This window comes from Typopeltis vanoorti, chromosome 11, assembly GCF_054136105.1.
Source record: "Typopeltis vanoorti isolate ZY-2024b chromosome 11, IOZ_Tvanoo_1.0, whole genome shotgun sequence".
Taxonomy (NCBI): domain Eukaryota; kingdom Metazoa; phylum Arthropoda; class Arachnida; order Uropygi; family Thelyphonidae; genus Typopeltis; species Typopeltis vanoorti.
The window spans coordinates 29,531,783-29,545,254 of NC_143559.1; the positions used below are offsets into that span (position 1 = coordinate 29,531,783).

Below are 13,472 nucleotides of genomic sequence, written 5' to 3' on the forward strand. Positions count from 1 at the left end.
TGATAGGTTTTTTGTGTGGTATTTTTTTTTTTTTTTCCCCCATAGAGAGTAGGCAGTGAGTGCTATCCACTCGCTTTGTAAATCCCAATTTTTGAATGAGCTCAAATTTGCAATGTATAACAAGTAGAGCAGTTAGATCTTAATGAGTTTAGTGACTACACAGAGATATAACTAAACTCATTGGGATCTAGATACTTTACATAAGGTTTGCTATATGAAAAAATTCATCACTATGCTGAATGATTTTAGCTGAAAAATGATTGCTGATGATTTTCCTTCAATAACTGGATAAGCAAGACTACAAAAAGTAATCAGTACCAAGAAAATCTTAGAATGATTTATATATTTGTGTGCTCTAAGTAATAAAAAAGATAAGATATCAATAATTATAGCCAAAGAAAGTTTACCATTAAAATCTGGTACAAATAGCAGACTCTTTAAAGAAATACTGTGAAAAATAAACAAATATAAAATTAAATTAAACACTAAATAAAAAAACATCTACCTTCACTGGCAAGAACAGAATCCTGTTCATATGTGTTAATGATTTCTGCTGTGCGCTTTTCATCATAGTAAGGATATAGTATCTCATTTAATCTAGGGTCACGTTGTTTCTAAAAGTTAGATCAATATAAGCAAAGGAATTAATGAGAACCTTTTTCATTTATTGTATAAAACATAACATTTACTTAATTGTAGTTTCACAAACTGGAATGAAGCCTTTAGATTATATAAATAAATTACTAATTACATTAATGCAGAATAAATATGAGGCCTGACAAGAAAATAATGAGACTACTGATTTTATTAACCCAGTATATGATAGTATCATTTCAAATATGAGAATAAATATGAGGCCTGACAAGAAAATAATGAGACTACTGATTTTATTAACCCAGTATATGATAGTATCATTTCAATCATACGACTCTCCAATGCTCAAATTCTGTTTCAAACAAAGCTGTTACTAGAGTGTTGGTGTGTTATGAATGCTATTTTAATAATAATATTATTATTATTCTTGTGGAAAGGCTTACACGTTGATTATGCACTTTCACTATATTATTTAAGGAAATTACAACGCACTAGGATATACGTTAAAATAAATTTTAATATATTTCTATATTTCGGCAACAGCAACCATCAGGACTTTAGGAGAAATAACAGCTTCATACTTCTTCCTCACTTATTGTTATGTTGTGCCTACGTGCATGTGTCTTGTACTTAAGTTCTTGAAAATGGCAACGTGACGTTGCCGAAATATAGAAATATATTAAAATTTATTTTAATGTATATCCTAGTACATTGTAATTTCCTTAAATAATATAGTAAAAATATTATTATTACTATTATAAAATCTATAACAATTTATTAATGCAGTATTTGATGTGATCATCATATAAAAAAAAGTTAGATAAATAAATATGTAGACAATCAGTCTGAATAAATAATTTTTTTCCCTCCCAAACAGGATGGATGGTTAGAATTATAATGTCAAGTTAACTAAGACTATGAGATAGGTTTAATATATGTCAAATTATTAAAATCTTGGCCATCAGTTTTTCCTGCTTTGCAAGAAGGGGATGAGAAGTATAATTCAAAACAATAACTGAAACAGTAAACTGTATTTTTGGACATAAAACAATGGACTTTTTTTTGTGTGTTAATAGATGACATTTTCCAGGAAGAAATGGCACAAATCATTTGATGTTAAACAGCTTCACATTAAGATAAAAATGTCAAAATTGTGAAATGTCTGGTATTATTTATTTTCACTTAGGCATCTCTATGGAATCCAAAGACTCATTGTATGAGCCCCACTATTATTCATATAATACCTTTAAAATACTTCTTGAATTCATTTACTGGCAAAGCACTCATAATTGACTTTAGCAATCCATTCTACCTGCTTCACCAGAACTCATCAAGCAAAACAAATCTAAGTCTTCGTGCCCTTGCTAATAACACACACACACAATTTCCATGGGTGACCAATTGTTTTCTCCCTTCTTACTATCTACTAAAATACTACATCTGCATCAATCCCATAAAACTTCCTTTATTAACTTATATATTTTGTGTCTATCTACTAACTTATCTCATGTTTTATGTCTGTCTACTAAACTTTGCAACCCACAAATCAATCTATCCTTGGTGGGCACATTCACATGCCCTCTCTACCACTTCCTCATACCCAAAGAAATTAGGCAACTAGACTTACAGTGGTCCAGACATGGGAATATCAACATCTTATAAGGAGGAATAATAACTTCCTTATCACTGCATGTCATTGGATTATCTGATTGTTCTTCAACAATCAGTAATACAATTTCTGGCAGTCTAATTCTATTAATGTCAATTATCCTACTGGATTTCCTAGTCACCACATAGAGCAATAGCTAATAAAAACTATTTTTTTTCTATTCAGTTGTGCATTGCCAGCAAATATCTGGGTAAAGCAACAGTATCAGACTTCACTCAAATGCCCCTTGACCATCTCCCATAACATCATTCTCTTACAGATTCTTATGACATCGAAATGTTTTAAACTATCTCCTTAGCTTACCAAAATCACCTTCTTCACTAAAGGCCAGCCTGGTTAGCTGAGTGGTTAGTGCATCTGCTCTCTAGCCAAAAGGCTGTAGGTTCGAATCCTACTGTGGGCATGGATGTTTGTAATCGTCTGTGTTAGTGGTGGTAGTGGCAGTAGATAGTGTTGGTGTAGACGATGTGGTTTGCTGTAGTTGGTCGATTGAGTGGCGGAGACAGAGAGTTGTAGAGTTGGTGCCCTCCCTCGATGAGTCGTTGGACTCCTTGGAGGTGTCACGTAATAATAATACATACATACATACATCTCAAGGCCCAACTTTCCTAATTGGGTTGTGGGGGCAACAGCTGCAAGAGGAACTTCCAATGGTCACGATCCTCTGCCACCAAGCTCAGGTGTTCTGGTGGGATTCCCAAACATGTCCACCCAAGGTTTTGGATATAATCTATCCACAGCAAGTCCTTGGCCTTCCACCCTCTGGCTTGGCAGTGAGGGCCTGCTGAGGGAGCCTCTCATGTGGTATTCTGACCAGGTGCCTGTACCAACGTAACTGTGATCTCTCAACATAGAGAAGCAGCGGTTGAGTATTGAGGGTTTCCCGAATTGCAGAGCTTCTGACTCTGTCAAGTCTCGTCAGCCCTCGCAAACCCTCGAAGGAACCTCATTTCAGCCGCTTGGATTTGTGTCCACATTCTTTCAGTCATTACCCAACTCTCATGACCATAGGTGAGGATGGGGACATAGATTGTATTGAAGACAGCCATCTTTGCCTTCTGGCTTAACTCCCGCTTCAATACTACCGAACGCCCAAGCTCCCGCAATATTGAGCTTGCTAAGTCAATTCAAGTATCTAACTCTCCGTCCTACATTCCATCATTTGTGAATATGGACCCAAGGTATTTAAACTTCTCCACCTGCCTCATTGGGACGCTGCTTACATGTAGAGTGCACTGGGATGGTTGTCATGAGACCACAAATGTTTCAGTTTTGGCCACACTGATCTTCATTCTGGCATCTGCACAAACAGCTACAAACCTATCCAGGGACCGCTGGAGGTCATCTGTGGAAGAGCTAAGCAGAACTAGGTCATCTGCAAAAAGCAAACGTCCAATGCTACATCTTCCAATTCTGACACACTCACTGCCTCGGCTGTGCTTATCAATCCAGTCCATAAATATTATGAAAAGGAGTGGTGAGAGAACATACTCTTGGTGGAGGCCAACGGAGACTGTGAAAGGTTCAGATTTTTTGTGCTGTTTACCCTGACACAAAAACCTGGGCATTCATATATAGTTATCTTTAAAGATAACTATAATAGCCACAAGTATCTTTAAAGATTAGACTTATTATCCTTCACAGGGAAGAATTACTAAACTAACAGGCAAGTAGAAATTTATCAGCTTTATAATGTAGGTTTCATGCCTTTCTCAAAAAAAATATCGCAACACAAAATTCTCTCTGAATCCAGCAAAGTTACTCCTGACTTTGCTGGATTCAGAGAGACTATTTAGTTACCCAGAGCACATGGCACTTTATACTCATGCAAGTTTTTCCTTAATATGGAACCGACTTCCAGCAGCTAAAAAAGATTTAGCATCTAATATTCAATCTATTTCATATCTTGAAAGAAGAGTTTCAGAAATGCTGGATTTCACAATTACTGGATATCATTCTATGTGTTTCAAAATAATAATTAATCTGCTCTTATGAAAGACATTTATACAGACTTATGAAAAAATATGAAACATTATATCATTAGCAAAAATTTACTGCTGGAAACACTCCTGTTAATAAATGGGTTATTGACATTTCTAGAATGAGTGTCCAGAAATGTCTGGATGCTGAGACAACGTGATAGGCAATGGTCATGATTCTGCCATCGTACCTCAATCCATTCTGTCTCCTTATTTTTTGAACTTGAAAGATTCTGATCTTTCAAGTGAAGATGCTAACAAATTACACTTTGAAGTTGATTCTTTACAACTAAATTACCTCAGTGTAATTCATCTGTTACTGAATTCTGTGTGCTGCTTTCATTAAAACAAAATAACCATATATCTATTACTCATGCAGATAAAGGAAAAGCTGCAGTGGTAATGGATAAGTCCAATTATTAGAGAAAAATGGACTGCGTTTTACATGATACTTCAACCTATCAAGAAATTAATCTGTGTTTTTGTAGAGTTATAACTAAACAATTAAATAAGTTCTTTGATGAAGTTGTTAGCTGGGATCAAAATACTGTGTTACACACTCATTTTTGAAGGACTCCTCGTTTATGTGGTCTTCAAAAAATCTATAAAGAAGGTTCCAGTTATACCCCCATTTTGAAGTGAACTGATTCTCCCACATATAGAACCTAAGTTTCTTTCATATCTATTAACTGCCCATATTGAATAATCTAGATCATTCATCCAGAATTCCACACATTTTCTTGAAAAAACAAGGATTTTCAAATAAAAGAGTCAGATATTTCAGTCATTTTTAACATTGTTTTTCTATTAACCAACATTCCATTATATAGCACTATTCCTTTTCTATATGATGATTTCGTGTCTGATGTGAAGATTTTTTTTGTGTGTTATACAATCAGGATATTTCAGCTAGAAAAACATGATCTATAAACAGATTAAAGGCAACACCCATGGGTAAGCTCTCTGTCTCCACCCTTGGCAAACTATTTTTTAAACCATCTGGAAGATATCTTGTTTTCATCAATTCATCCCTAATCTTTCCAAAATACCTATTAGAAAAGGCATAAGTTACAATATTCATGAGAAAGTGACAGGAATGAGTCTGTGTGTGTGTGTATCAATGAGAAAAAGAGAGAGAGAGAACATAGAGAGGATCATCTATTAACCAGAATGTCCTCTTCTGAATAGAATCAAATATTTTAGAATGTTTTGGAACCATTCCAAATATGAGAAAAGCCAGTGTCCTAGAGTCAACTTGCACTGGCTTGCATGAGCTGATAAAGTGAAAATGACTATAAACTGTAGAGTGATAAGCATATCAATCCACAATGACTAGTGGCATTTGGGATAAGTTTACATGTGGTGACATAAAATCCAGCTGGCGCAGCTTATTTCAGTACCCTTTATACTTCCTTTCTCCTATCCACATCCTTATGTGGTAGTCTGAGTAGGGATTGCAGGGGTGTGGAAGAAAGCAGAAGGAAGCAAACATACCATGCATACTATGACTGACAATATGGCTCATTGTCTGAACAATTAACCACTGAAATGTACAAGCAGATTCTGGGTAAAACATCAGCAAGAGATGCTTAACAATCAACCAACCCAAATGATGCCCTTTGGTCGGAAAGACCTGGGTTCAATGACGTGAGGAACCTTTATCTGGTCTCTTTTGATTAAAGGTGAGTTAGCTGGTCTCATACGGAGATAGGGGGTTTTTTCTCCCAGAAACACAGCTTTTTTGTCCCTCAGAACAGGCAAACTGGCCCTATGAATACACACAGTCAAAAATACATACTTAATCCCTCATTAGGAAGGCTCAACCAGTCCTAAGGGGCAGTTGAGGATCGGGGGGAACCCCACACGAATAAATAAATAAAACTGTCTAGCAAATATCCATGACTCTTCAGTGGCACAGAAAAACACAAGGCAATTACTAGATTTTTTTTTTAATGAAGCAACAAATTTAATTTATTTCATTTACTTTTATTTTATTTTTCTTATTTATTTTTATTATGTATAAATTAAATAAGTAACTTTATTTAAGAGGATATATAAAACACTACTATAGTCTTCTTCTTCTACAGCTTCTCCTACTTAAGTGGGGTCACTGTTTGTTATGAGTCTCCTCCACACCTTCCTGTCTTGGGCTGTCACCCAATCCAAGTTCTTCATCTTCAAGTCCTCTTCTACCAGCTCCCTCCATCTCTTCTTTGGCTGCCCACGCTTCCGCCTTCCTTGCACATCCATCTGCATGACCCTTCTTCCCACATATTCGTCCTCCCTCCTCATCACATGACCAAACCATCTCAACCTTGCCTCCTGTATTTTCACTCCTAAGTTCGTAACTTTCACTGTTCCCCTGACATAGTCATTTCTCAGATGATCCTTTCTGGTCACACCGCACATCCACCTAAGCATTCTCATCTCTGCTACTTCCATCCTGCTGATGTTATTTTTCCTCAGGGCCACAGTTTCTATAGCATATGTCATAGCTGGGCTCACTAATGTCCTATAAATTTTGCCTTTCAGATTGATCGGCACCCTCTTATCGCATAACACTCCAGCCATCTCCCTCCAGTTCCTCCAACCCACTTGTATCCTGCATCCCACTTCCTTCTCAGCTCCTCCATCTTCTTCCACTGTTGAACCTAAGTATCTAAAGTCTCTCACCTTCCTGATGACATTTCCTTCCAGCTCCAGATCTGTCTCCTGGCCACCGCCCACTGCACAACACATATACTCTGTCTTACTGCTCAGTCTCATACCTCTTTCTTGCAGTACTTTTCTCCATCTTTCCAGTTTAGTTTCCGCTTCTTCTCTTGAATCTACACACAGCAAGATGTCATCAGCATACAACATTGTCCAAGGTGCATCTTCTCTCACCTCCTCTGTTACCACCTCCATCACAATATTAAACAGAAACGGACTTAATGCTGACCCTTGATGCAAGCCAACTGCTACTTGAAAACTTTCTGTCTGTCCCAAACAGGTCGGAACACTTGTCTTCACATTTCTGTACATTTCCTGCACCAACCTGACATATTTCTCTGGCACCTTCTTCTCCCTCAGACACCTCCAGACTTCTTGCCTTGGCACTCTATCGTATGCTTTCTCCAGATCAATAAATACCAGATATAGCTCCCTTTGTTTCTCTCGATATTTTTCCATCATCTGTCATAACCCAAAGATAGCATCTGTTGTTGATCTACCAGGCATGAAGCCAAATTGTTCCTTTGCAATCTCCACCTCCTCCCTCAATCTACCATCAAGAACCCTTTCTAGGATCTTCATTGTGTGGGACATCAACTTTATTCCTCTGTAATTTTTACAGTCTTGTGCATCCCCTTTACCCTTGTAGATGGGAACAAGAGTACTCTCCCTCCATTCCTCGGGTATATTTTCCTGTTGGCAAACTTTCATGAACAGGACCCACAGCAGGTCAATTCCCTCTTCCCCCAGTGCCTTCCTTCCATGCCTCCACTGGAATTCTGTCGGGGCCCACCGCTTTTCCATTCTTCATCCTCTTCATGGTCTCCGTCACTTCCACTCTACTGATGTTCTGCACCATCCCCTCAGAAGGCTGCCCATCTCCTCTGAGAGTCCTTGCATTTTCCTCATTCAGAACGCTGAAAGTATATTTTCCATCTGTTTCTTATGTCCACATCCTTCCATAATACTCTTCCCCTCAGCATCTTTGATCTGCCTCACATGTAAGATGTCCTTTGCTGCTTTATGTCTACATTTCGCTAGTTGGTAAATTTTTCTCTGTCCTTCCTTTGTTTCTAATTGATCATACAGATCTTGATATGCCATGGCCCTCGCCTGTGCCACAACTCTCTTGGCTTCTTGCTTACTCTCTCTGTACACCTCTCTGTCCTCTTCCACTCTTGACTCATCCCACTTCTGCTTTGCCTTCATCTTAGCTGTCATTGCCACTTGTACATCATTATTCCACCACCAACCCTCCTTCTGCTCTCTAATCTTTCCAGATGTCTAACCAAGCACCTCGATTGCACAGCTCAGGATTACTTTTGAATTATGTTTCCACCAATCTTGTACTACTATAATAATCACATTAAAAAAATAAAAATTAATCAGAAATAATTTTTCAGGTTCTAGTTCCAAAAATCTTGTTCTCTCTGTCCTCCCTGAGAGTATTATATCCTTCGCATTCTGTCTCAATAACCATTACCTCTTCATGATACTGAAACCACATTATAAGGAAAACATATAACAAAATCTAAATAATTGTGGGAACTGTTCATAGTTATAGTGTAAAAAAAATCCAACAAAAATAATTGTACATGTCTCCCTGTCTACTTACTGAGAGCTTTGTCAAGAAGACAAGCATAGTAAGGAATATACCGAAAAAAATTTTTTCGTAGCTGTTTGCTGGAAGGTTTGTAAAAGATCACTCTGGTTTCAGATAAATTTTTTGGCTCATTAATTGTGGATTTTTATGTCTTTATGTGTAAGAGCTGCTCTAGAAGTTGTGCACTTGCATGGTTTGTAGTGTGTGGACTCGTTTGTTTGAGTTTACTTATAAAATCTTATAAATTAGAGCACGGAATACTGATGAGCATCAAAAGCATGATGGCATTAGCTTTGCCTATGCATGAGTTAAATTTTGATTTTAACTGTTCTGTGAAATGTGAGGTGTGCCACGTGTATTTTTTGTGTTATCTTGATAGATTATTAATTTTTAAGACAGATGGAAAAGAGTGTGTGTGTGTGCAAAGTGTCACTTGAATGTGGAGTTCATGGGTGGTGACATATTGGTGACTGAGGGGTAGTGAAAATGTAACAAGAAGAATGAGTACTTGTCTGGTAGCAAAGAGAGATCCTGTGAAAAAGTAGCAAATGAGTGGTAAGAAAGTTATGAAAAAGCAAGTGAATGATCTGGTGAAAGAAGCAATCAATGGTAGCATGAATGTGTAAGCAATACAAGTGTAGTAAAAGTCAAACAAGTCATAGCAAATGTAGTACAAACGTTTGACAGTGAATTGGTAGAAGAACAAATGTAAAATAAATGGTAAGTAATAAATGGTAAATAAATAAATGAACCGAGGCATTAGCAGAGTGTGAGAGGACTGTAGATGAATGATTGTAGTGGAATGGTGGAAAGTAGTGTTGTAATGCTGTATGGAGACTATGGGTAAAGGTGAATGGAGCAGGTGTCAAAAAGTATGTCTGAGAGGAGTAATGATAGGAATAACTGAAGCTGTAAAGAGGAGAGAATTACAGAAAATTTGACTGTGCTAAATGCATCAAATGATTCACGAGAAAGTGTGACTGAGGTAGTGTGAGATTTGCATGCATTATTAGAGATAGTGAAGATGAAGAGTGTGAGAGGGAGAACTGTGATTGTGTGTTGCCAAGGTATGATAGTAGACAGCTGAAGAGATGAGCAAAGATCCTGGATGGCATGATAGCTACAATGTGCAGGAAGATAGGACTTGAGTTTGTGGATATATGAGATAAATTTGAAGATAGGAGAGAGAGAGAGAGTCATTTGCTGCAGATGGTCTGCATTTGAGTGAGAGTAGTAGTGTGAAGCTGGATAGATTGTTGATGAAAGGAAGAGAGTATAGCCAGTTAGGGAAGCAAAAACTACATGGTATGACTGCAAGTGTACAATACCAGAATTGGTGAAGACAAGATAGGAATGCAGGGATTGCCAAAATGGTAATAACAGAGTCTTAGGACTTGAATGATGGGGAGTAAGGAATTGTGGAAAGGAAAGGGACACAAACACCAATGCAAGTAGTATTAGGAATAAGAGTGCAGAGTTTGTGGTCTTGATACAAGGAAGAGAGTGTAACCAGTTAGGGAAGCAAAAACTACATGGTATGACTGCGAGTGTACAATACCAGAATTGGTGAAGACAAGATAGGAATGCAGGGATTGCCAAAATGGAAATAACAGAGTCTTAGGACTTGAATGATGGGGAGTATGGAATTGTGGAAAGGAAAGGGACACAAACACCAATGCAAGTAGTATTAGGAATAAGAGTGCAGAGTTTGTGGTCTTGATACAGTTAGTCAGTACACAAATCATTGGCATCAGAGAGATGTCGTTAACAGAGGATGATGTTCTCATGGGAATAGAATGTGATGGTTATAGCATTTTTTGACAAAAAATGAGGTGGGGTATTACTGATGATTTCAGAAGAGTTGTATGCTCTCAATGTGGAACTTAAAGAAAGCAGATGGCTTTCTTCAAGTTCAGAAGAAAAGCCATCTTCATCTTGAAGATGGCTTTAAGACCATCTGGTGTGAGGTTGACCTCAGCACAAATTTCCAAAGATATTTACAAGGGGGGATCTGGAAAGTTCTAATAAACACCTAGAACAAAAATTATATTAAAGCAACTGATATGACTGCAAGAAAGAACATATTAGTAGCAGAGTTATGAAGGTAACTTATATTCTTATATCCTCGTAAGCTCTTTCTTGCAGTTTATCAGTTGCTTTAATATCATTTTTGTTTTAGGTGTTTATCAGAACTTTCCAGACCCCCCCCCCATAGTAGAATGTTTCTACAGGCCAGGGAATGCACAGGGAGATGATTATCAACTTGGTGCATCTAAGAAAAATTAGACACTTATACAAATGAACAGACTCTAGAGATGCAAGGACTTTCTCACTGCAACAACAGCTGATGCAACAAGAAATTCCACTTCCTGTATGTTCACCACATAACTGAACAGGGATGCTAAACTCTGACAACAACAGGTAGACAGATTCTGATTAGTTCTAAACTTTGATTACATAATTTACTCCTCTTTATATACTTGTTCTTTAGTGAACAAATATTAAGATATTTGTTCACTAAAGTGTCTCCTCATCCATCTTTATCTATAGTTTCTGGAACAGCCTTCCTCACCATGGACTATAACCTCCACCTACTGGGAAAAAAATTAACAGATCCCTTCACTCTTAACTTTCCCAAACACCTAGCACTAACATATTATAACTTCTGCAGCCTTTCATGTGCATGTGTGTGTGTGATATGCTTCCATCAATGAATTAATCTCTGAACTCAGAGAGTGAATTTCTCAAGTTCCTGTGGAATAGTTACCTTAGGCAGGTAGTCATCCTACAGGAAGGAACTCAAGAAATTCACTTTATTGCATATATAATTAAAATCTCTCATTAGTAGCACATTCTTTTTCAGTTCCCAAATAATTTGTCTTTACATTTCCTAAGTGTACTTGAAATAGTTAAATGGCTGTGAAATAATGAAAACAAATTTAAAATGTTTTAAGACCAAGTAGATATTTTTTTATCTTAAAAGAAACGTATTTAATTTTTATTATTTATTATTTCTTTTTTGTTATTTTTTATATTTTAATGGAAAAAATCACACATTGCTGTTGGTTCACAAATTTTGCTTCCTGCGTATTTTGACGGTTAATAAATATTAATAAATACGTGCTTATTCATATAAGTTTCATTTCAAAGGTATTGATAAGAAGCACAAAAAAAACCTTACAAATGCAAAATCTGGAATATAAATTGTACTGAATATAAATACAATAAATATTATAATAATATATGTCTGTATTACGATTTTTTTTTTGATGGGGGCCATGAAATATTTTAATTTTTCCAAAGGGGCCTTTACATCCATAAGTTTGGGAAGCACTGGTTTAATGTATATATACTACTATTTTTAACTTCAACCCTGAAGAGTCATAACTCTAGTATCATAAAGAGTATACCCGTTGTTATTTTTCACCTTTGTTTGAGGTTATGTCACATACATTCTCATCATCTCTCTCTCTCTCTCTCTCTCTCTCTCTCTACTCTAGCCATTGTATTCTCTATTCCTACTTCTCTTCCCACTCTGATCACACTTCCACTGAATTGACCTATCTCATCCCATCTTAGGAGATGAGATGAGACAAGCTGATATGCATAGTATTGATATTAAAATAAAATAATACAGCAAAAGTGACATCTTACCTCATTTAGGAAAGTAATCATCTGCTTTACATTAATGCTATCTGTTTTTCCTTGAGTTCTGCAAAAATGACATTTCTTTTTTAAAAATAACCACATTCGATACAGTACTAACAGAAAGCATAACAGACAAAATTTGAATTCATTTATTAATCATATCTCTGAAAGATATTATCAACTTATGTACTCAGCTGGACAATATTTCAGAAAAGGAAGGTAACTAGTAACATGCCACAGAGTTCAGTGGGACACTGCTGTTTATTATTATTAACAAATAATTTTTCAACATTTCCTAATGATATTTCATATGGTCTGAGTTGTTTGTTAATGATGCAAAACCGAGGAGAGTTATAAGGAATGATGCTAATGCCAACACCTTCAGAAATATTTAAATAGACTTATCTTGGACAGATGAGTGGAGTTATGATTTTAACGATACTAAGTAGAAAGTTTTTTGTACTTAGACATTACACATGACAGTAATGTAACTTGTAAGGTGGATGAGTTCAGGATATGGAGGTGATGGCCATCACAGATGTTAAGTTCAAGAGGTATGTTTCAACAGTTGAGAAGATCATTATTGCGGGAACAATGTACTATGTCACATAGCACACTACTACTATGATAATGATAATAGCATCCAAGAAATAAGGAGTTCACTTTTCAAGGCCTTGATCAGATGACATCCAGACAGATTACTGCATGCAAATTTCACCTGGTTTATGTGAAGAGAAAACTGCGGACAAGATATAACAATGAGCAATTATGACAATATCAGTATTCTGGAATGAGCAGAGGTTATGAGAGGTTTTGAGATTTATAAAGTGTTAGGAGTTGAGCAGAAGAGAAGTAATGTTTTGGACAAAAAATAATGCCAAGTTTTTTGAAGGCTGAAGAGGATATATATGTGATGTGTTTATGCTATAATATGTGAAAGTCAGTCCAGGAAGAGAAAAGCTGATCTTTTAGCAGGAGAGAAAAGTATTATCAAAGGTGAAGGAGAGTGACAGATGGTCTTTCTTCAAGAAAATAAGGAAATATTGTGTTTTAGTAGCATTAAAATTTCCTAAATTATTTTCACCCCACTTGAAAATGGCCAGAAGATTAATGGCTAAGGACAGAGGCCCAGAAGGTTATGAAGAGGAATATTGTGTACTGTCGATCATCAAAGCTATGAATAAGATCCGACATAAATGAGAGATCACTGATGTAGATAACAGAGTGTAGGTAAAAGTAGAACTTTGGAACACTCCTGCACTGATGG

The 13,472-nt window shown here is 36.6% G+C and overlaps 1 protein-coding gene across 1 annotated transcript in view; it reads right to left on the minus strand.

Annotated features, from left to right (window-relative positions):
- LOC150101406 (1-phosphatidylinositol 4,5-bisphosphate phosphodiesterase-like) overlaps positions 1-13,472 on the minus strand; it is a 675,244-nt gene that overhangs the window by 449,643 nt on the left and 212,129 nt on the right. Inside the window, exons 9-10 of the mRNA XM_090400793.1 lie at positions 12,212-12,269; positions 506-614 (exon numbers count right to left, since the gene is read on the minus strand). Of these exons, the coding sequence (XP_090256919.1) occupies positions 506-614; positions 12,212-12,269 (167 nt within the window). The remainder of the gene's footprint in view (positions 1-505; positions 615-12,211; positions 12,270-13,472) is intronic.